This window comes from Marmota flaviventris, chromosome 4, assembly GCF_047511675.1.
Source record: "Marmota flaviventris isolate mMarFla1 chromosome 4, mMarFla1.hap1, whole genome shotgun sequence".
NCBI lineage: Eukaryota > Metazoa > Chordata > Mammalia > Rodentia > Sciuridae > Marmota > Marmota flaviventris.
The window spans coordinates 67,767,968-67,790,771 of NC_092501.1; the positions used below are offsets into that span (position 1 = coordinate 67,767,968).

The 22,804-nt window shown below is 33.1% G+C and overlaps 1 protein-coding gene across 16 annotated transcripts in view; it reads left to right on the forward strand.

The window, feature by feature from the left end:
- The window catches only part of Pcdh15 (protocadherin related 15), a 746,672-nt gene that overhangs the window by 570,332 nt on the left and 153,536 nt on the right, over positions 1 to 22,804 (forward strand). For all 16 annotated transcript variants that reach the window (XM_071610757.1, XM_071610756.1, XM_071610753.1 and 13 more), the window contains 2 exons: positions 9,338 to 9,643; positions 12,485 to 12,709. In XM_071610757.1, coding sequence (XP_071466858.1) covers positions 9,338 to 9,643; positions 12,485 to 12,709 — 531 coding nt within the window. The remainder of the gene's footprint in view (positions 1 to 9,337; positions 9,644 to 12,484; positions 12,710 to 22,804) is intronic.

A 22,804-nucleotide genomic window follows, 5' to 3' on the forward strand; every position in this document is an offset into this window, starting at 1 on the left:
GATGTTATTTTTCACTTAATTTTCATCTAAAAATGGAAATGTATCTAATCATTTTAATTTTTTCTGATAAATGGAAATAAATAACAACTTTTAAGAAAAAACAGCCAATAGTAAATGACATTCTTCATTTCTGCATGTGATTGGGTGGTCGAGAGAAGATTGATAGGTTATTGTTAAATAGAAACAGTTTTAGAAGAAATTTTTACAGAAAATATTGTGTAACTACTACATATCAATGCAAACAAAAGAAAAGGTACATAAATAAGCCACCCGACCATTAAAAATTCAGTGTCATGGAGGTTGTAAAAAAATTACAGAAGATAGTATTAAGGCTTTTGGTAAAGAAATGGACAGTAAGCTTCAGGAATACAGAGATAATACTTTTTCCTTATTCTGAGGCTTCTTAGATAACACTTGGGCTAAAGAATACACATCTTACGAAGTGGTACAAGAACTTTATGGTAGAACAAAGCAAGCACAAGACAACCTGGTTAATTTGGCAAAATGTACTTAGATTTAGAGATTATGGCATGTTTGCCCACAAGAAAAAGATGAGAAATAGAAGTAAAAAAAGGTGTGAAGACAAATTAAAAACTCAACCTATGAGTTTCTACCATCATACAAAATGGAAAACACACATTAAACTTACAGTGCAGAATGATCAAATGCCAAGAAACAGAAAATACAAAAATCACAGAAAAAGTCTTCATTTCTTCTACCAGCATTGTTAATAATAATTGAGAGAAAAAAGAACTACTGCAGAACAATGTAAAGATATTTAATTAACATTATTTTGCTTGTTTGTGGCGTGAATATGAACCAGATAGCCCTTTCTCTGGAACATCAAAGTAATAATCTGAGAATGTTTATCATTATATGGCACAAGAACAGGTAAGGACTTTTACTACAATACTTCATGGCTTTTTTGTAATGCTTACTTTTTAATTATTGGAGGTTAACCTACATTCTATTGTTATGAGATATACAGGTTATCTTGTAACAACTTAAAAGTGCTTGTTTATTATGACATCCTCAGTTCATATGTGTTAAATATCACCCAGTTTTGAGAAAACAGTTTATTTCCATTTTCTTGCTGTGTCTTTTACTTATTTTTCATATTTTCATTCTTGCTCCAACTTCCCACTTTCCAAACCACACTAAACAACTTACAGATTCTTTTCTCTAATGGTGCTTCCCATTATGTAATAGATAAAAGCAGTGGCTTTTTAGAGCTAATATTTAGTTGTCTGTTATTGTTTGGATATGAGGTATCCCCCACAAGCTCCTGGGTTAATGCAAGAATGTTCAGAGGTGAAGTGATTACACTTCAGCCTTATGAGAGTTGTTACCTCATCAGTGGATTAATCCATTTGATGGATTAGTAAATTGACTCGACTAACTGAGTAATAACTGGAGGTGGGTGGGACAAGGATGGAGGAATGCCTTGGAGATTATAAATATTTAGTCTCTGGATCCTCTTACTCTCTGCTTCCTTGCTCTCAAGAGATGAAGTTTTCCTCTGCCATGCCCTTCCACCATGAAGCTTAGCATCACCTTAGGCTCCAGCAACGAAGTTGGCTGTCCATGGACTAAACATCTAAAATCATGACCCAATGTCAACTTTTTCTCCTCTAAAGTAGTTTGTGACAGGTATTTTGATCACAGTGACAAAAACCTTATACATTGTCCAACATATATAAATAGCAGTAAAAAGTTGTTTGTGATAAGTACAAAAAGGATCAGAGGTTGTATAAAAAGAAAAGACTTCCCAAATTAGTGGAACTGGAGCCAGTTTTGAAAGATCCAGTCTAGGTTACAAAGAAGCCTATTAAGGGAAGATGGGAAAGGACATGGTGAATATCAAGGGAGGTGAGTATGGTAGCTTATACTGTTGTTTCTGACTTGTTGCTGTCTGACTCTGAGATGATACTTCTCTATCACATCAGCCTTGTCATGTGATTTGCCTTGATCAATGAACTAGAAATATAGGTGATCTGTTCCACTACCAAGCAGAAGCATTAAGAGTTGTGGCTTATTTTTCATTTGTCACATGAGTGACATGTTCCTATAAGAGCTGATCCCTTAACCTCCTTTCTCAAGTGAGGCAGACATGGAGCGCAGCAAGGAATGCATGATATATTCTGCAGAGACAATAAATAAACATTGATGATTTTAAACCACTGAGATTAGGAGTTGCTTGAAAACTGACATATTTAAGAAAAAAACAAGTGAAACAGTTTATGTCAGTGAGTTATTTGTGGGATATAAATGCATAGAGAGAGGACACAACAAGATCATGTACAGTATTAAATGCTAGGATAAAGTGCAATTTATTACATAATAAATACTAAGTAATTTTTGGATACTGGTAAAATCTGCAAATTTAAATAACGCAAAAATAAATAATTCATTAAACATTTATTAAACAAAAATTCATTGAACATCTATGAAGATTTGGTATTGGAAAGTCAATGTTAAAAAATGCAGTTTTCTTGTCCTCAAGTTGCTTGATGTATAGTATAGGAGACAAGTAGATAACCAGGCAATTATACCATGTCATAGAGTCAAATAAATACAGGATAACAGGGAACCTGGGTGGAAGGATAGTATCTCAGAGAGGTGGAACCAGGAACGTAATCCAGAGAAATATCTAAGTGCTTAGAGACAGTTTAATTGCAGTTTCTCCATGGTAGAATAGAAAGAATTTAAGAACACTAAAAAGACATAGCTTTGGAGAAAAATATGGGCAGCTGACAAAACTTTTATGTGTGGAAATACTGTTTACTGATTTCTGTAGGCAGAATTTATTTTTTCAGATTTGGAAGGACAGCTTGCAGTAGTGATAACAAGCAAGGTAATGTTTGCTGTTAAATAACACTAATGCTTTTTTCAGTTATCATTGTAATGATTTTAAGAACCTCACAATTTATGACAATATCATAAATTCTCACCCACTGACATGTACATTTGTTTCCCAAACCATGATGAAATTACTTTAAAATGCAACTTAAAGTTATCTCTTTTCTTCTACTTTCAAATGGAATGCATTTTTCAGGCCTTGTTTTTTCTCAGAGCAGACAGCAAATATTCCTTAGTATGGCAATATCTATAAAATCATCAGATAAACTTTTTTGTTTAAATTTCTCTATCATGTATCTGAACTAATAGCACATGAATTTTTCATATTTATCTTTCTTGTAATAACTAAAGTAATTTTCTCTTTTTATTCTTTATAATTAAATCATGAATTCTCTTATGTTTCTATTTTTTACACTAAAATACTGTGTAGACAGAAAACTTTCACATATGAGTTTTTTAAATTGACATACACCAGTATTCTCAGAAAATCTTGGCAATAATAATATTAATAGAATCAAAGAAATTTGCTATACAAGATTAAAAATGACTCCGAGAAAACAAAAATGTATAAATAAGCTAATAAAAACAGGCTAATTTGTTCCACCTAAAATATTCTTTCAGAAATGAAGGATAGAATTTATCTTTTTTAAAATACTTTCCAAGTAGATATTGAAAACCATAGTAACATAAAGATGGGTATTTTTTTGTTGTTGTTGTTGTTGTTATTGTTTGTTTCTTGTACTGGGAATTGAACCCAAGGACGTTGGGCTACATTCCAAATCTTTTTTATTTTTTATTTTGAGACAGGCTCTCACTCATTTGCTGAGTGTCTTACTAAGTTGCTGAGGCTGGCCTTGAACTTGTGATTCTCCTGAATCAGCCTTTCAAATCATTGGGATTACATGCATGAACCACTATGCCTGGCAAACATGGATACCATTTTTTATGGGTAGCTTAATATGACACAAGTATGTTGTTAATATGTAGTCCTCTTAGAATATAGATAAATACTCATTACCACCATATTTTTTTCAGATGAAGGATGAAAGGTTACAGAGATTGACTCTCTCAAGGCCATTGAGTCAGTATGGGAAGGATATGTGCTTCAAAATCAGAACTTAAACCCTTAAGAAATCACTAGTTTATATATCTATATTCTGGTGTCCTAGGGAATCACTATTGGAGCACTCAAATGTTTGAGGAAATCTATTTACTCCCTTATGTTTTGGTGATTTGAACTCAAGTAAACGTGTTACCTTTTGGTCTGTAACTCTACTTGACATTCTTCAATATTAAATATGAAACATTTGTGTGGACAGAGGAAAACCTTACCCTCATTTTGTGTCATTTAGTTGCTACTCTCCTTTTACACCATGATTGAATAGATTCACTTCTTTAAAGGACTAAAGTCAACAACTATTTCATATTTTTGATGTTGGCAGATAATAAATTAAAAAAAAATATGTTTCCCTTAATAACATCAAAAATCACTGCCAAACTTCACCTGACCTTTCCACTCAACGTCTTTTATGGTTCCCACTTGGAGGTAAGAACAGAGTGGGAGTTCATGGCCTCTTAAGTTACTGTCAAGGAAAAGCACAAAGAAGAGGAAGCTCCTGCTCAGCCTCTCCTTGGATCCATTAAAGGCACAGAAGAGTTCACAACTTTTTAATAGCTTAATATTTTCCTTTTTTCTACATAATTCTTTTAGTTGAGTTTTGTTAAAATAAAGAAAAATATTTTTCTTTAAATAATCTGAATAAGAACAAAAATATTTTTATTTATATGTTTTAGTTGTAGATGGACACAACACCTTTATTTTATTTATTTATTTTTATATGGTGCTGAGGATCAAACCCAGTTCCTCACAGGTGCTAGGCAAGTGCTCTACCACTGAGCTACAACTGCAGCCCCAGTATAAAAGTATTTTAAAGTGAAACTAATAATTGACAAACAGAACACATTATCTACCCAGGTACCTTTTAATAGAAGAGGAACAAGCATCTGGCTCTCCTTTGGGTTTTTATCCCAATTCATCTCATTGATACAGACATGCTTCTAGATTTCTACAGGCATCCACAGTGTAGGAATTCCAGAGTTGAGGTTCCATTTCCTCCTCCTCCTCCTCCTCCTCCTCCTCCTCCTCCTCCTCCTCCTCCTCCTCCTCCTCCTCCTCTTCTTGGAACAATTGTGTAGTAGATCGCTATAAAGTGATAATGAACAAAGAAAGGGGATGAATTCAATGCGTAATCAATATCATATCTTGTTCCCTTTCAAATGGCAAGAGGATAAATTGGTGCACATAAGTTGTTCAGAAAACATTTGCTTAATAAATGTTCTCATATAATCACTTCATTTTATTTCATTCTTAAATAATTGTTTGGTTGTTTCTGATATATCTAACGTTTTAACTTTAAGATATGACAATTTTTTTTTCCTGGAAAATATTCAAAGTTTTGTCCAGTGAGGTCTTTATTTTTATTTTTTCAAGGTCTGTATTTGTCAACAGACTATCAGCCAATTTACCAGCAATATGCATTTACAAATAAGTAGCCACAAATCAAGCCTCATAGTAAGGTAGATATTACAAAAATGTGTTAACCATGGACAGACAATTATAAAGTTGCAGCTATAGTGTTTATTCCTTTGATGTAGTACAAGGGGAGAAGACATGTGTGATTTTTCTTATTAACAATTTTAATTAACTTTTAATTGATTTCTAAGAAGATAAATCGTTTCATTATAGCATCACATACTGAGCTGCTTGGCTAGATATTAAACATGGATGCAAAGTTCTTGACAGTGAGTGCTGCTGAAAATAAGGGATTCTGTGTTTAGTCATCTCGTCTAACATCTGTATACTCATATATAATAGCAAGTAAGTGAAAAAACCTTGCTTAGGTAGCCCATGCCACTTTACTTAAACTTTGTTTATTCTTCAATTAATCAAGAGATTTTTAAAAAAGACAGGGGAATAACTTTGCATTTTGCGAAATTTTAGTCCATTTGTCTTCATTAGCTGTATATTTGAGTAATCTTACAATTTTTAGAGTAAATTCCTGCAGAATATATAGTATTTTGTTCTATAAGAATCATATATACTTCCTTTCATGAATACCAGATGTCCAGTAAATTCATTGGTAATAGATCTGCTCAGTCTTCGTGTGTGTGTGTGTGTGTGTGTGTGTGTGTGTGTGTGTGTGTGTACATGACATATTACTTACATTTGAGCTAATTTAAGAGATTTAAAAAACATTTAAAAAGCCTGTTATGAGGATGACCCATCTAACATTTGTTTTCAGTCTTCCTACTGATTGTCTGTTTGAATATTTTCTCTCAACAAATCATCTTATCAGAAAGTATAGGTTACTATATATTTGCAAGAAGTGTGATTAAAAATAAGGACTTTGAAATGATAACATTACCCTGGATTGTCAAGGTAAGCCTACTGAATCATGTAAGCCCAGTAAGTGCAATACTGAAGAACCAGTGACTGAAGTGACTGAAGTGACTGAAGAACCAGTCAGAGATGAGATGGAAGAAGAGCAATTCAAAAAATTCCAGAGAAATTGGCCACCACTGCTGCTCTTATAGATGAGGCAGTGTGCCAGGAGTCACAGGATGTGAATGGCAGCTAGAAGGATGGGATTGGTCCTCACATGTCAACCACCAAAAGAGTGGGGATTTCAGTCCTACAACCTCAAGCAATTGAGTTCTGTCCACAACTTGAGTGAGTAAGGAAATTAGTTTTCCCTTAGAGACTCCATAGAACATAGTCTTTCTTATACTTTGATTTTAACCAGGTAAGACCTATATTTAACTTACCTGCGGACCTTTAAAATAATGAACTTGTTTTGCAGAAGCTGATAAGCTGGTAATTTGTTATAGTATCTGATGCAGACTAGAAAACCAATATAGGAAAAAAAAAAAAAAGAAAACCAATACAGGCAGTCCCTTAATGTATAATGGTTCAATTTATCTTTTTTTTTTTTTTTTCCAATTTGGCCATAGTGCAAAAGCAATACATATTCAATAAAAACTGTCCATCAAATTTTTAATTTTGATCTATTCCCAGGCTACCAATATGTTGTGTAATACCCTTTCAAGATGCTGGGCAGCAACAAGAGAGAAACAGCTCCCACTTAGTCATGCTTTCTTGAGTGTAAATAACCAATGCTCTACTGTGTACTGTGTTGCTAAGCTATGAAGTTCAGTAGGTTAGATGTATTAAACGCATTTTTTACTTACAACATTTTCAATTTACAATAGGTTGATCAGGATGTAATCCTATAGTAAGTCAAGTAAAATTTGTATAGATATATATTGGGAGTCCTAATGGAGATATCAGCTGGATATTTATAGAGGAACACATATACAACACTCTCCCCTCCAAATATACACCCACTCACACAGTCACACACACATACACACAAATCAGTCATAGTAGTTAAATTTAATATCTTATCAATAAACCTTCAATTATGTGAATGAATAAAAAATAACCCAAGCAAGTGTCATTTAAAATTACTGATTGCATAAATGACTGATTTTGTGACCTAAAGTGTCTCAGAGACAGAAAAATTACTGAAAATTGCAAGATTGTTAGAGTAATGAAGTAAAACCTACTTATATTACTAAAGCATTTATTTATCTTCAGTTATTTTGAAAAATAAAATAAAATTCACAGTTTTATTTTGGGAGTGGTACACACTGTTTTTTGTTTTTTCCGCAAAGATGGTCAGCTTGACTAGTTTGTCAATAATTTTTGTGACAAAGTTTAGACAAAATGTACAAATAGAAGAAAATGCATCTATAGAAACTCTTCTCTTTTTCATAGTATTTCTTTCCTCCTCCGGCAATACTATAATTCTTCTGCTGTCTTTTTTTCAGGATTAAGCCTCAAGAGAGGGTGACCTCCCGAGGGCACTTTTGTTTTGATGAGTCTAAGGGACAAACACTGTTGAAATGTCTGGTATTTTGACCTGTAGAAGAAGCACAGTTAAAAACACGTTTCACATATTGGACTTATCAATTCAAACTAGACTCAAGATTTGACAAAACTGTGCATCCCTCTCCATTGTTTATAAAGCTCAAAGTGGAACTGCATGTGTACTGCTAAAAAATTGGACATTACTATCCTATGTGCATATATGATTTACTCAGCCAATGTAATTCTATATCATGTACAACCAGAAAAATAAGAAGTTATACTTCATATATATATATATATATATATATATATATATATATATATGTCAAAATACGTTCTACTTATTAGTTATGTATAACTAATAATAAAAAATTCAGAAAACATTTTAAAGTGAATTGTATCATATCCCAGGATCTGCATTCATTACCTGACTATTGTGTTCTTGATGTAGAAAGCACTCAAGCATCTTGTTTTCCCTCCTTTTCTTGCTGATAGCTTTGAGTACAACTGTAACATTTCACCTCTTCCTAGATGCATCAAGTGTTTTTTGAAGAACAATAGCAAAGAATTGTTTAAAACAAAATGTTAAGTATTTGATAGTACAAAGTCATTGTTTAGAAAACAATTTATTGAATTAGACTAATTTTCATAATATTAGTTAGACTAATTTTCATAATATTCCTTTAGAATATTCACCTAAAATTTACTCATTGTTTTGATTCAACGTACCTTTCAGGACTTAAATATTTTCACTAGGTTTATTATAGTTCCAACAGCTCTCTATTATTATGGATATTTATATTCTAATATTAAAGTAGCCCCTTGCATTTATACTTTACAATTACTGGATTTTTATTCTCACTTGGGTTTTGAATGCATTTAGTTTCAAATCTCAGTTCCATACATTCATTTAACATAAATTCATTAATTTCACAAGTATTTATTAAGTAGTTTTATATATGAGACATTGTACTAAGAACTGGGACACTGAAGTATTTATTTCTTGTGTTACCCTAGGCAATACAATTAAATTCCATAAGCCACATTTTTCCATTTACAAAATGGGACCAATATTTACTCACTAAAAACATCAGGAGAATTAAATGAGGTAAAAACACATAGTGCTAAAACATATTTAAATATGAAAATGAATATAAAAATAATTTGAATGCAAACACACAGACACTTAAGTTATTACTCAGGAAATTGTTTTAATTAAAAAATAAATTTTTGTCTTACTTTGGCATTCAAAATCTATTAAAAATAATACATGAAACATTCAGTATTTTTATAATATGTATTTTCTGTCATAATATCTTATTGTAATGCTAATGATGTTATCAATGTGTAAGTTATGCTCATTTTGAATGAGTATGCTAACTAAATTATGTATATCCCTTTTCATGTTTTGGACTGTGCATTTCATCTTCATTATCTTTTAAATTTTCTCATTAGAGATAAAAAGAATATCTGATTAGGAAAATGCCATAATATGTCAGAACATACCAGAAGCTACTATGTGAATTCTTTGTTTTTGATTTCTTTTAGGCAACAGACCCTGATGCTGGAATAAATGGCCAAGTGCACTACAGTTTGGGTAACTTCAATAATCTTTTCCGCATCACATCCAATGGGAGCATTTACACCGCAGTGAAGCTTAACAGAGAAGTCAGGGACTACTATGAACTTGTTGTAGTGGCAACTGATGGAGCAGTACACCCTCGTCATTCTACTCTAACACTGGCCATCAAGGTTTTGGATATTGATGACAATAGTCCAGTGTTCACCAATTCAACATACACTGTTGTTGTGGAAGAGAATCTGCCAGCTGGGACCACCTTCCTTAAAATAGAGGTATATGGAAAAAGTATTAGTTTTATTAATTCTGAATTATTAGATTTGCAATTAGGGTTATGTATCCAAAATCAGCAGCAGCAAAAATACAATTAACCCACTTACATTTTAGTTTCACATAAAAATGAAGGAATTATATTATATATTATATATCAAATACTGTATTTTGCATTTTCTGTGACAACCTCTCATTGGGAGATCCCGCAGAATTAATGGGAAAAAAGGCAAATTTGTAAGAAAAAATATACTTTCTAACATATATTTTTTAATTTACAAAGTTAAGCTGTATATTTTTGTAACATTGGAAAACATCTCATTAAGAAAAAAATATAATATTACTTAAATATTCAATATTCAATTGTGTGTATTTTTCACATTAACCTTTGTTCTAGGACAAATATGCATGTGTGCAGGTATGTGCATATATGTATACACAGATATACATGTGTGCTTCTCCTGTATTTTGCAGATATTGTTACATCCATCATACTGTACATTCTTTTTCACTTTATGTGTACAACAAGCATCTTCTAAGGCTCTAACTTACTTTTTTAAAATTTCATCTCTATATCCAAATCTCTTTTAACACCTTCACTGTAACATTCCCAGAAACTGAATATTTTGGTTCAGTAGGTCAGATTGACCCCTTAATTGCATTTTTAGCAACCACTTAATTTATATAGGAGATCTATGAAGTGCATTTTGAAATATTGTAATCATTCATTCCTCCTGCTAAGAATAACTTGAATTTTGATAGAATGCTTTTCAAGAATCTGTATTTCTTCCATAATTCAACTCAACAAAGATTTAACTGTTCAATAAACATTAATGAATCTAATTAAGGCACATACTTAACAGATAGAAAACCATTATCTCTCTATTTTATCCTCCATGCATCTATTCAACCATCCTTTCATTCAACAAGCACATATCTTCAGTGTCTAATTGTATGCCAATTTCTCTTGAAGACATCAAGAATACAAGAATAAGTTAACAAGACAGAGTTCCTACTTTTCTGATATTTTCAGTCTGGTTTACTAAAAAGACAAATAGATTGGTAATTAAAATAGTGATTATTAAGACCAGTGGCTGACAAAATCAGAGGCGGAACTCCTAAACTATGCTTGAGCATCAAAAGAACATTTTCTCATGAAAGTTATTTCTAAATTGTCAACTCAGGAGCAAGTCAGAGTCTCTAAATAAAGAGAGAAAAAAAGATTATTTAAGATGATGGAAAAAAAATCTTCTCAAAATCCTGGAGGACAGGGTGAAGTTTGAGGGGCTAAAGAACTAGAAAATGTGGTGGTCCATCTCATCATGTTAAGGGAATTGGCGCTCCTATAACTTGGATGTTGAATGCCCTCATAAGGCCCATATATCTTAAATTTGGTCCTTCATTTATGGCACTGTTGGGAAACTGTGGAATCTTTAGGAGGTGAAGCCTAGGGGGAGAAAGTTAGGTCACTGAGGATGTGCACTTAAAGGGGATATTGAGAAACCATCTCCTTTCTGTCTCACTTTGCTTCCTGGCTGCCATGAGGCAAATAGGCCTCTTCTGTCAGGAGTTACTACTATAATGTACTGTGCTGCCATAGGCCCAAAGTAATAGAAATGTGACCCAGGACAGAAACCATATGAGTAAAAATAACTTTTCCCCCTTTATAAATTGATTTTCTCAGGTACTTTGTCACAGTAATCTAACTTTAAATAACACAGTGGTTAATGCAAATTGAAATGAATATTGAGAATTGTAGGTAGGAATATGACATGGTAATATCTGTGCTTTGACAATAACTTTATAGTTGTGATGCCAGTAATTAGAGGAAAACAAGACTGAAACTTACAAAGAAGGTGCTTGCATTAATGAATGTACATTCAACAAACTTGAACTATCCCGATTTTTGTTCTTGCTGTTTTATTTCCTCTAACTTAGGTGCTTTTCCCCGTCTATTCTACTGAATGAAATAGCTGTCCCACTTCAACAAAAATCCTATCTTCTCATCTAAATTCCAATTCTGAGTGCTTTTCAGATAACATTGTTTTTTTTTTTTCCTTCTATTTGTGTACTTGTATAATTATTTCTTCTTTGAGGCCATAACCTAGAGTGCAGGATTTTGGGGTTGATTCATCTTGGCTTTTTCCATAGTACATTGTACCTAATATCCTATTTGCTTCATGGCAACCAGGAAGCAAAGTGAGACAGAAAGGGTATGGTTTCTCAATATCCCCTTTAACTATCCACTAGAGGATGGTTAGAGGAAAGAAGTTATAAAGGAATGATCTTCAGGAATGTATTATAGGATTTCAGTGAGAACAAATTTCTCCTTTTATGTCTTTCATTTTGTTACAGTGAGTGTTCTATTATGTTTATGAAAGTTACCCAATAATTACTTTTATTTATAATAGTTTCATGATTATTAAACCAGCAGAAAACAATGATTTATGACATGATTTATTTCTTTACTTTGCTATGATTCATTTAACAAGTGGTCTTCCAAATAAAGTAGATATAGTCTTAAAATCAATCATAAAACCCCATGGATAGATCTCTCTCTCTCTCTCTCTCTCTCTCTCTCTCTCTCTCTCTCTCTCTCTCCCTCTCCCAACTCTAACTCTTCCTTTCCCTCTCTCTCTCTGTCCCAACCTCTACCTCTTTCTTTCGCTGATAAATGATGAATTACTTAACAAATTACCTGCCTTTACAGACATGTCTTTTGGTCATCATTAAACTCTTGCTGTCCCAGACACTGACACATGACTATCATCAATTCTGCTTGCCTCTATTTTGGCAATACCACTGGTTAAACAAAACAAAACATTCTTTTACTTAACTTGTTACAGGCCAAAGATGTTGACCTTGGAGCAAATGTGTCATATCGGATAAGAAGCCCTGAAGTGAAGCACTTTTTTGCACTACATCCATTTACAGGAGAGCTATCCCTTTTGAGGAGTTTGGATTATGAGGCATTTCGAGACCAGGAAGCAAGTATCACTTTTCTGGTGGAGGCCTTTGATATTTATGGAACAATGCCTCCTGGTATTGCTACTGTCACAGTGATTATAAAGGTAAGGATTTTGGAGACTTCCAGTGGCCTACTTTCTCTCTACATGTAACTACTAACTCTTATATGATACCTATTATATTTTGGTCAGTAAACCATAGTAACTACAATGTTGCCAACCAAGCATATAGGCTGTATTTTTTTATGTAAAATATTAATGAAGACTTGATAAATTGCCGTGTTTTTTTTTAACCTTTGAAAGATAAATTTGAAAGAGGTACTAAATATGCATTAAAAGACTAGTTTCTGAGTCTGTATTAGTAGTATCACTTTAGTCAAATTCTAATCTAACTAGAAAACAGTTCAGTTCAAATTCCACAGCACCATGGATATTAACTTACTTCAGATTTTTTTCATTAAAAAATAAATTAAAAAGTGAAAAAAAATAGAGTCTGGATGTTTAAGTGTTCTTAGGTCCCAGAACTAATTACACTATTATTCGGAAATTCAAGAGTCTGGGATAAAGAAAGCTTCAGAGTCAGGTGAAATTGAGGTTTTAATTTGTTCTATTTTGGTATCTACAGTTACAGTCCATCAAGTTTTTAAGGTGATCTGTTTAGTAGAGTTTAATTATGATACATTACTAGGGATTTTGTATTCTTTACTTCTTACTAGCTCTAGAAATGTGCAAATACATTTTTTCCTACAATAAGAGAAAGTTAGTTTCTCAGGATGACTACAGTTCTTGAAGGGCAATTCCAGTAGAAGAGCATATGTATCTTGATTCTAAGGTAAGCAGTCAATGGCAACTTTTCTATAATTCTCATTTTTATAGGGCACTATAATGTATATATGATGAAAAAAGAAGTCATTGCCTTCTTGGGCTTTTTAGAATTGATTTTTTAAAAAGAAGACATGCAATTAGTTAACTTAAAGAATAAAATATCGATATGAAAGCATAGAAGGTTTTATCAATACTGAATTATAACAACTGCATCACTCCTGTGGGTTAATGTCCTTGACCATAGCATCTGCATGTTTGAACTTCTTTTTATATTTCTTTTTTTTTTAGATGATTTCAGGATTATTCTAATAGAGTGGGATATAAGGATTAGGTCTTTCCTCTTTTCACTTTACCTAGGCTCATCTGCTGGCATGTACACTGACACCATTTCTTCCTAGAATTATTGCTGCCACTTCTAAACTAATCTAGAAAGGACACCATAAGCCACCTCCATTCTTACATACCCTTAAGCTGTCTGGAGAATTTCCTTTTTCTCGGGAGTTCACAGTATTATACTTATTTCTTCCACTTTGTATCTACTTACACTGAGAAATGTATCTATTTAAGGAGTAGGAAACATCAATTTCAGAGAGTTAAAATTTTACTTAGAACCAAGTTTTCTTTGGAAAAAGGGAATTCAAAATATCAAATCTTTCCTTGGACTGTCTGCTTTTCTTTTTGCACCTTTTTGCTATATGATGATTTTCCCTGCTCTAGGACTTTTCAAAAGAACCAAGGAACACCAAAAATCACAGGGAACCTAGAGCAGGGAAGGGATCAATTTGTATTTTGAAATGCTATTTTGTCACACTGTTGTGTGATAGAATCTAGAAATCTGCTTACAAAAAAATATCTAGGGAAATGGTGCTAACCATGGTGATGATTCATCACGATAGGCAAACAGATGGGAAAAAAAAAATATGAGTGATGTAAACAGATCAGTGATACCAAAACAGCTTCTGAATCAGGTGAAAAAACAAAGGCTCTCTCACTCTAAATCATCCTTGTCTACCGAAATGTTTTGGTAGAATTGGACAATTAAAAAATCAAGAGTAGAAAAAATATTTACTTATTAATGATATGGAGCAAAGAAAAGAAAAGTTAGTGTTTACTGCCCTTTGGTTTCTGCCTAGAAGGAAATTCAAATGGCCTTGTCTTCTGTCTCAGAACAATGTTTGATAATGGCTAATTGTAAACATTCCTGGATTCTGAGTTGGCTACTCTAAATTCAGTTTGCATTCATTTGTTTGGATTATTATTATTAGTTTTTGATGGAAAAAATCAATGGAATCAACTGGATCCAAATATATCACCTACAAAGATAAGATGGTCATTATATAAGCCTTGTTTTCTCTGGAATTCAAGCCTCTTAATTTCTTCACGTTTCCAGGCACTCCTCCTTCACTTTATTTTAACATAAGGCTATCATTTGAGGTTTACTTCAGCCTCTGTGAAGGAGTGACTCACAGGGGGCTCATGTCTTCAGGGAAGAATGCTAGTTTGATTTTTATAGTGTCAGTTGTTTCATCTTAGAGAAATTGAACTATTCCAATCATCAGGATGATTGTAAAGATTCATGTAAAGATATTATTTATTGTACTTTTAAACAAAACAATCTATTTAATTATATGCATATTTAAAATAATATTTTTGTTTCTTTCCAAATGATTTAAGCAAAATAAAGTTTTCAGAATGTTTTTCCAATAGCAGATTGAAACTTGCTTACCTTTTCTCTGATAATTAAAGGTCACGTATAACAAACAGAAATTTAAAATTCTGTTATATACCAATGAATCCCATAAAAATGTTATCATTATTTAAGATAAAAATGAAGCACAGACTCATTTTTCCACAAATGCAGATTTTCCCCAAGCTTGTAAATTTTTTATTATTGGTCTGCACTGTCACCATTGTAAAAGGCTGTTTTGCTGATAACATAATAGGCATGGTTTTTTCTAAAGAGATATTTTTACCCAAAACAGTCACCATGGGGAAAGCATCCTGAAGATTTCTCTTTGAGCAGAGACATGATTTCTTTTGTAAAGAAGAGGAAGAAAAGAAAAAGAAAAAGAAAAGATCAGGTGTTTAATGTGTAGCTCATCAAACATTTAAAATTGGAAAGAGATATTTGGGAGAAACTTGAAGAGATATGGGGGAATATTTGCACAGTAGAAATAAAATAAGTTTGTCACAAAAATCTACAAAAAATTTTCTTAGTGTCTAGTTTCAAGGATATAAAAGAAAATCAGTGTTGATCATATAAATAATACATATTTTGTTACTAAGTTTTTGTAGAACATTATTAGGCCTCTCTTTTGTATGTTTTTATTGAATGTCAATACCAACAGAATTGGGGATGATTACAAATTAGATAATACAGGAAAATTTCCGGAATATAAAAGCACAATTCTAAAAAATTTAAAAAGTAACATCCAATGTGAAATCTGGCCTTATAGAAGAAGTTGTCACATAAATCAGTTCTCACCATCTGAGTTGTAACATAATATAAAAATACAAAGGTTTGTTCTATGGCAAACTGAGAACTAAACACAAATCAGAACAATGTAATATGTAAATATATATGTGTATATATTATATATACATATATGTGCATATTTGACACTAGAGAGTATTAAAAGGGAAGTAAAGGACTTGTGGAAGAAAAATGAATTACCTCGATGAATAGAATGGTTGCATAGGAGTAGGACAGAGAGAGAGAATGGAGTTTGTGTGAAAGAAGATTGCATTCACCTTGGTTGAGTTTGTCTGTCTCATAGTATGCAGGTTTGATTGTAGGCAGGGATGAGTGAAAGGTTCAGAAATGAAATACCATACATGTTTTGGTGTGAATGTGAGATTCTCCCCAAAATTCACTTGTGAGACAATGAAAGAATGCTTAGAGGTGAGATGATTGGGTTATGAGATCCTTAAAACATCAGTGTATTAGTCCCCTGGTAGGGATTAACTGACTAGTAACTGAAGGCAAGTAGGGTGTGGCTGGCAGAGGTGGGTTATTGGAGGTGTGTCTTTGGGGTATATATTTTTTATCTGGCAAGTGGAGATCTCCTTCTCTGCTTTCTGATCATCATGTGAACTGCCTTCCTCTGCCACACTTTTCCACCTTGATGTTATGCCTCACCTTCAGCCCCAAGGAATAGAGCCCTGTCTATGGGCCAAGAACTGTGAAACTGTGAGCCCCTGAATGAATGTTTTTCCCCTAAAATTGTTCTTGTCATGTCTTTTAGTCATAGCAGCAAAAAAGCTGACTAAAATGATATACAAGGCCTGAGGTTGTAAAATGCCGTGGATCTTGGAAGATAAAGTTAGCATTTTCATCTTTCAAAGGGATTTCTTCCTCCAGAAAGAAGAGGAATGTTTGTAGCCTGTAGCGTATAAGAATGTGGGTAGCTTTTCCAGGGAGAAACTGGATGTCATTACCAAGATGGAATTTACTAACCCACGAAATCCTAAGAGACAGTCAGAGTACCACTGATCCTCCATTTGCCACAGAGCTGGTACAGTCCTGGATTGGATGTGGTCCAAACAGCACAGCGTGAGAGAAGAAGAAGTAATACATAACTCAGATACTACAAAACATCTAAACATTTCAAGATTTACAGCATCCATACTTCCCTTCTCTATAGGGAAGAATTTGAATAAAAGATGATTACAATGTGCTAACTGGTAGAATATGGTCCAGTACATTGGTCATTATTATTAAAAACTTATTCACTGTTCTCTTGGGTTGTTTGACACGAGTACAATATATTTTTTAGTCTATGGCCTTCAAATATATCTTCTGTTTTATTCTACATGATCAGGTTCTTAGCCATGTGTTCTTTGTAATATATTCACCAACAAGTTTAAGGAATGTCTTGGGACTGAATCAGTTTTCTTAAGACATCTTCCTGCTCTACCATTCTAGAATTTTAGTTCTAAGATGTAACATATTGCCTTTAAGGAAATAAACTAGAGGAAACAAATAAAAATGTGCATGACCAGAGTTCAAAAAAATAGCATCTCATAAACCTTAACAATTCTTGTATCTCTGGGTCTCTTTTATGGCTTCCTAAATGTCACCTGCTGGCTTCTGGGAGTCTTAAAAAAGTGCCTTCCTCATATACATGACAAAGTTCTTTTAACTTTCACTGATTATCACATTCTCTACAGATGTCAAGGCTCATGAATCCAAACTTACTATTGCCACAAGTCTCCAGAGTTTGACTGCCTTCCCAGGGACCAGGGGCAATGGATGCTGATAAGACTCATTGATAGCAGTTGCTGCCAGGCACTGTCACCATTTCCCAGTAGGCTCTGCTGTCATGGCCAAGTCTCATCAATGCTGCAGCTAGATGCTCCCTCTGCCCCGGTGAACTGACTGCTGCACACCAGGCTACACTCTTAATGTGTTGGAATCTTCAATATGTTATCTGAAACCTTTGATTTACTAGTCATACCATATTCCAAATAATGATGAATTATGCCCTAAATGTATTAGATCCATGACTCTCAGGATATATTTTAGAGAGCAGTAGTCCTACAAAATGGTAATGAATGTGTCATATAAAAAATAGACAAATAACTTTGGGAAATATTAGGTTTTCTGAAGGTAAAAAAAAAATTTCTACACTGTAGGCCTCCATATTAGTATATTCAAAATGGTAAATATGCTGGTGTGTATTATGAATCCCAATAAAAGAAAATATGATTTTCTATACCACTAACAATTATAATTCCATTATAAAATGGAATTCCATGGAAAAATGATTGTTTCATGCAAAGCAGTTTGTCAAAATAAAAGTATAGTAACTAGTTGGAGGAATGCTTTAAAACTTTTAAAGACACCTTTGGAAATAGATATTTTATGAGTTATATGTGTGTTTTTAAATTAAAATCTTATGCAAGTTATCTTACATAGATTTTTCTGTTGATTTTTCCATTATATCTTTTCCTCACTTCCAGATACCAGAATTATGCCCTACTAACCAGAATTCAACCAGGTCCCTATCCCTTGTGGGTTGGATAAGCATAAGCAACCTGTGGTCTCTAGTCTTCAATTTCTATATATTTAAAGCAGGAATAATAATAGTAATAACAATAATAGCAGCAACAATAATAATAATAAAAACAATACAAACAGGCCTGAGTGCCAGCATAGGCCGATAATACAGCCATTTGGTAGGAGGATCACAAGTTTGTGACCAACCTGAATAACTTAGCAAGACCCTGTCTCAAAATAAAATAAAAAGGCCTGAGTGGTAGATTGCTTGCTTTGCATGTGGAAAACCCTGAGTTCAATCCCCAGTACTGAAAACAAAAATTGCCAATATGTATTTTGGACAAACTTTTAGACGCATTTATTGATATGATACAATTGACAAGCCTAGAAAATGCCTGGCATAAAATAAAAATAAACTACACACAGAAACACACATTCACAACTATTATGCCCATTTGAGAAGGTCTGAAATGGTCTCATATTTTTATATAGAAATTGCTTGAAGGTAATGCTCAAAATAAGCACATATTTTCCCAACTGGCAATCATATCATTACTTGGAAAAAATGTACAAAATTTTATCAAATCTTGTTCCCCGTGTCCTGGTTCCAAACAGGAGGACTACAAGTGGAATGAAGGTCTGTTTTAAATCAATGCAGTGTTGTTTGGCTATCCATCTTGAAGGATTATTCTACCTAATCACAATACATGAGCAACTTGCACCGTTGCTCAAGTGTCTTGGGATGCATCTTACGCTAAATTTAGTTGAATTATTTGCTATATATTCCCTTCATATCCTTGTACTACCTATTTCATAATGTTCATCACACTCATTTGTTTAGTTTTTGCTTTCCACACTAAACTGAAAGGTAAATACCAGGAGGCACCTTGTGTTTCTTGATTGCAACTATATCTCAAACTTTTACACACTGCCTAATACACAGTGGAAACTTCCTCAGTATTTGTGATAAAGAGAGATTGTATATTCTTTTTTGCCTTTAGCAACATGTAACTTCAATTACATCTACATTTCACATATACTACCCCCAAGAATCCATAACTCTAAACTCAAAAATTAGAAAGTGCACTTAAAAACGAATTTAGTCAAGTAAGAAAGAAGCTTCCAATGTAAAGTTTGATTTTTAAAAAAAGTAAAATGTGAGAGAAGGTGTTGATTTATATCTAAGCCCTATGCAAAGCAGAAAAAAAATTTTCTGTCTAGAGGTGCAACTTTTTCTAAGAGTATGTGTGGGAGCACAAAGAAAGAGATAGAAGTGAAAAAAGATAAGAAGACAAATGAAGAAACCAAAAGGGTAAAAGCAAGAGCAGAATTATACATGAGACAGCAAATAGCTAATATGTGGTAGTGGACAACAATACTGGTCACAGAGGAATCAGTTGCATAGCCTGCATAAGAAGAATACATATCAACTTCATTAGCTGCTCAGGATTTTGAAAGACAGCCAGCCAACAGTCCAACACAGGTAATGCTGAAACTGAACAGCAGTACAAAAGCAAGAGAAACTTTTATAGCTTTGTGTCTCCCCTGGATATGCATCACAGTTCAGAAAATGAGGTTGGCATTTGCTGCAATTTTACAGTTGATAAAGCCAGGCATGGTGGGGCACTCCTGTCATCCTAGTGACTTGGGAGGCTAAGGCAGAAGGATCACAAGTTCAAAGCCAATCTCAGCAACTTAGTGAGGCCCTAAGCAATTTAGCAAGACCCTGTCTCCAAATAAAAATAAAAAGAGTGAGGGATATGGTTCAGTGGTTAAGTGACCCTGGTTTCAATCCCTGATACCTAAAAATGAAAATAAAATAAAAATATGATCATGCTATAAAAGTCAGTACTTTTCTATTAAGAAACTGTCTCTCATGCAGAACCATTTTTATTCATGGCTTCAGAAAATCAAAATTTTTATCATCTCTCTCTCTCTCTTAATTGTTTTGTAAAACTTCAAACTTGTCTGTAATTTGCCTACCAGCTAGTTCCTGTTTTCCTAGCCTGCTCTTAAAATGATTTCTTAAATCTACTTTGTGGTCTACCAAAGTGAAAATGGTTTCTGTGATTATTTTAGACTTTAATTTAGAAAATAAATAAACAAACTTCATATTTTCTTCCTGCAAGCTAACTATACCTTCAGATACAGTTTTATTTGCTGGAAATATTGGGGAAAAAAATACAAAATTTAGTGGTAAACTATTTTATAAAGAAAAGCTTGGTATTACTCTAGTTGAGAAGCATGGTGACATTCAGAATACTCTTTTGAAACATGAAAACTAATTTTTGTTAAAATCAACAAATATAATCATAGGAAGCAAACTTTTATGTGTTTGAATGGTACTAACTAAAGGATTGAAGAAATGTTTCCTTTTGTCAATATTGCCCTCTAGTGGAATAATGGGGTACAAAAAGAGCATGGTTTTGTGGAATTGGGTGCATCCTTAATTTACTGCATAATAGAACATTTGTACAAGAGCAGATTTATGTATATTTTTTTCATTAGATGTCCCTGAAGCATAAACATAATGAACTATTGATTATGTTAGTCGGCAATGCATTTCAATAAATTTTCTTATCTGAAATAATGCATTGTGGAAGAACTATGGGCAAACTCCTGCACATCTTAGCCACAATAAAAGATCAGAACCCCAAAATATGTACAATGTGCCATAAAAAGAAATATTGCTACAGTATAACTGTATTGATTTATTCTTCATTCTGTCAATGGCAGGCAAAATAAAGGGGAGGGAATCCAATCTTTTTCAGTAATTTACAACATTTGGTTTATGTGTAATAAGTTTATGATGACAGATTGTAAAAATTTTCACAGGGCTTTCAGTTTGAAGGTAAAGCTAGTGAATACTTCCCTGTGGGCCAGCGGGGGAGGCCACTCTACTGCACATTTTAAACAACTGTATTGATATAATTGAAATGGCACCTTTTCCCCTTTAAGAATCAAATTTCACAAAAAGTGCCTTGTAACATTAAGAATTTAAATTTCCTTGGGGGGAGGGTGATAAAGAAGAAAATTCACCATAACCTATTGAGCTTATTGAGCTTTAGAAATTGAGGTAGAAAAATTTGCAGTGTTGGGTTCCTTCTTTTCTGACCCTTCAAAAATTATTGTTGAGGGGTGCAAAAGGAGTCCCAAACCCTTAATTAAAAGATATACTCATTAAATCAATTGGCACTCTAGAAAAAGAAGAAAAACGTGTGAATGTAAATACTTTATATATTTACCCCCTGCTTGGATTACTCAAGTTCGATACATTATATGATCCTCATTATAGAGAACCAGTGCTTCCTAAGCTCATTTACTTTCCCAGATTCTATACTTCATAATTTATAAAGGAAGTCTTCTTTTTCATAGAAAAGGTTGTGAATACCACACGTCAAAAGGAAATGATATCTTTTATTTTTCAGGTTTGCTTACCATTCAAGATCTCTTTCTTATTAGTATCTGCAGGCTTATTCATATTCACAACTCAGAAGTTGACTCTGTTGTGAGCATAAAAGGAATCTCTTGTTTGATTGTAAGAGATAATTATCTTGACCTTTTTGCACAAAAAGAAGTTTACAGTTGGTTATTTTTTTGTGTTTCCAATTTATATTATACAGTAAAACCTTTGTGTCTGGACACATATCAAAGACTATGTAGAATGTAGAGTGTCTACTTTTTAATTTAATAGCAAACAAATGAAAGGAAGAATAGATAATTAATAATTTTAGCTTTGTGCCTAAATTTGTTTGACCTAAAATACCCCAAACACTACATGCATAATAAGTATTTAAAAATAAACCACTCATTTTAATAAACATTATTTATTGAGAAAAAAATGATATTTAATCCTCTCTAAATGATAAAGTGGTCCTGAAAAAAATGGTCAGGCTCCATTTATGGAAGTTGATTATTTATTTTAGCTCTGATGTATGAATAGATTAATTCAGGCAAAGTCACTAACCTAATCTGTGGATCATTGTTTTTACCTGTCAAATGTCAGTTAAGTGATACAAATACAGGGACAATTTTTCTTGAGTTACCACAGCATCCCAAGGACTGGCTTATAAAAAGTGAGAAGCTCTTGATAAATATTTTAATGAGGAATGTTACATGAATAATATGGCCCATGTGTTACCAAATTGAGAAAATAAAATTATACGTATATGTATATATACATATATATACATATATGTGTGTGTGTGTGTGTGTGTATATATATATATATATATATACACACACATACACATATATATGTTGTTATGAAAATTTTTAATAAACAGTTTTCTTTCTGTAAATATATGTAATTTCAAATGCCATTATTGGAGTGTGCTACAGGAAAAACCTTCTTTATATCATTTTATATTTATAGG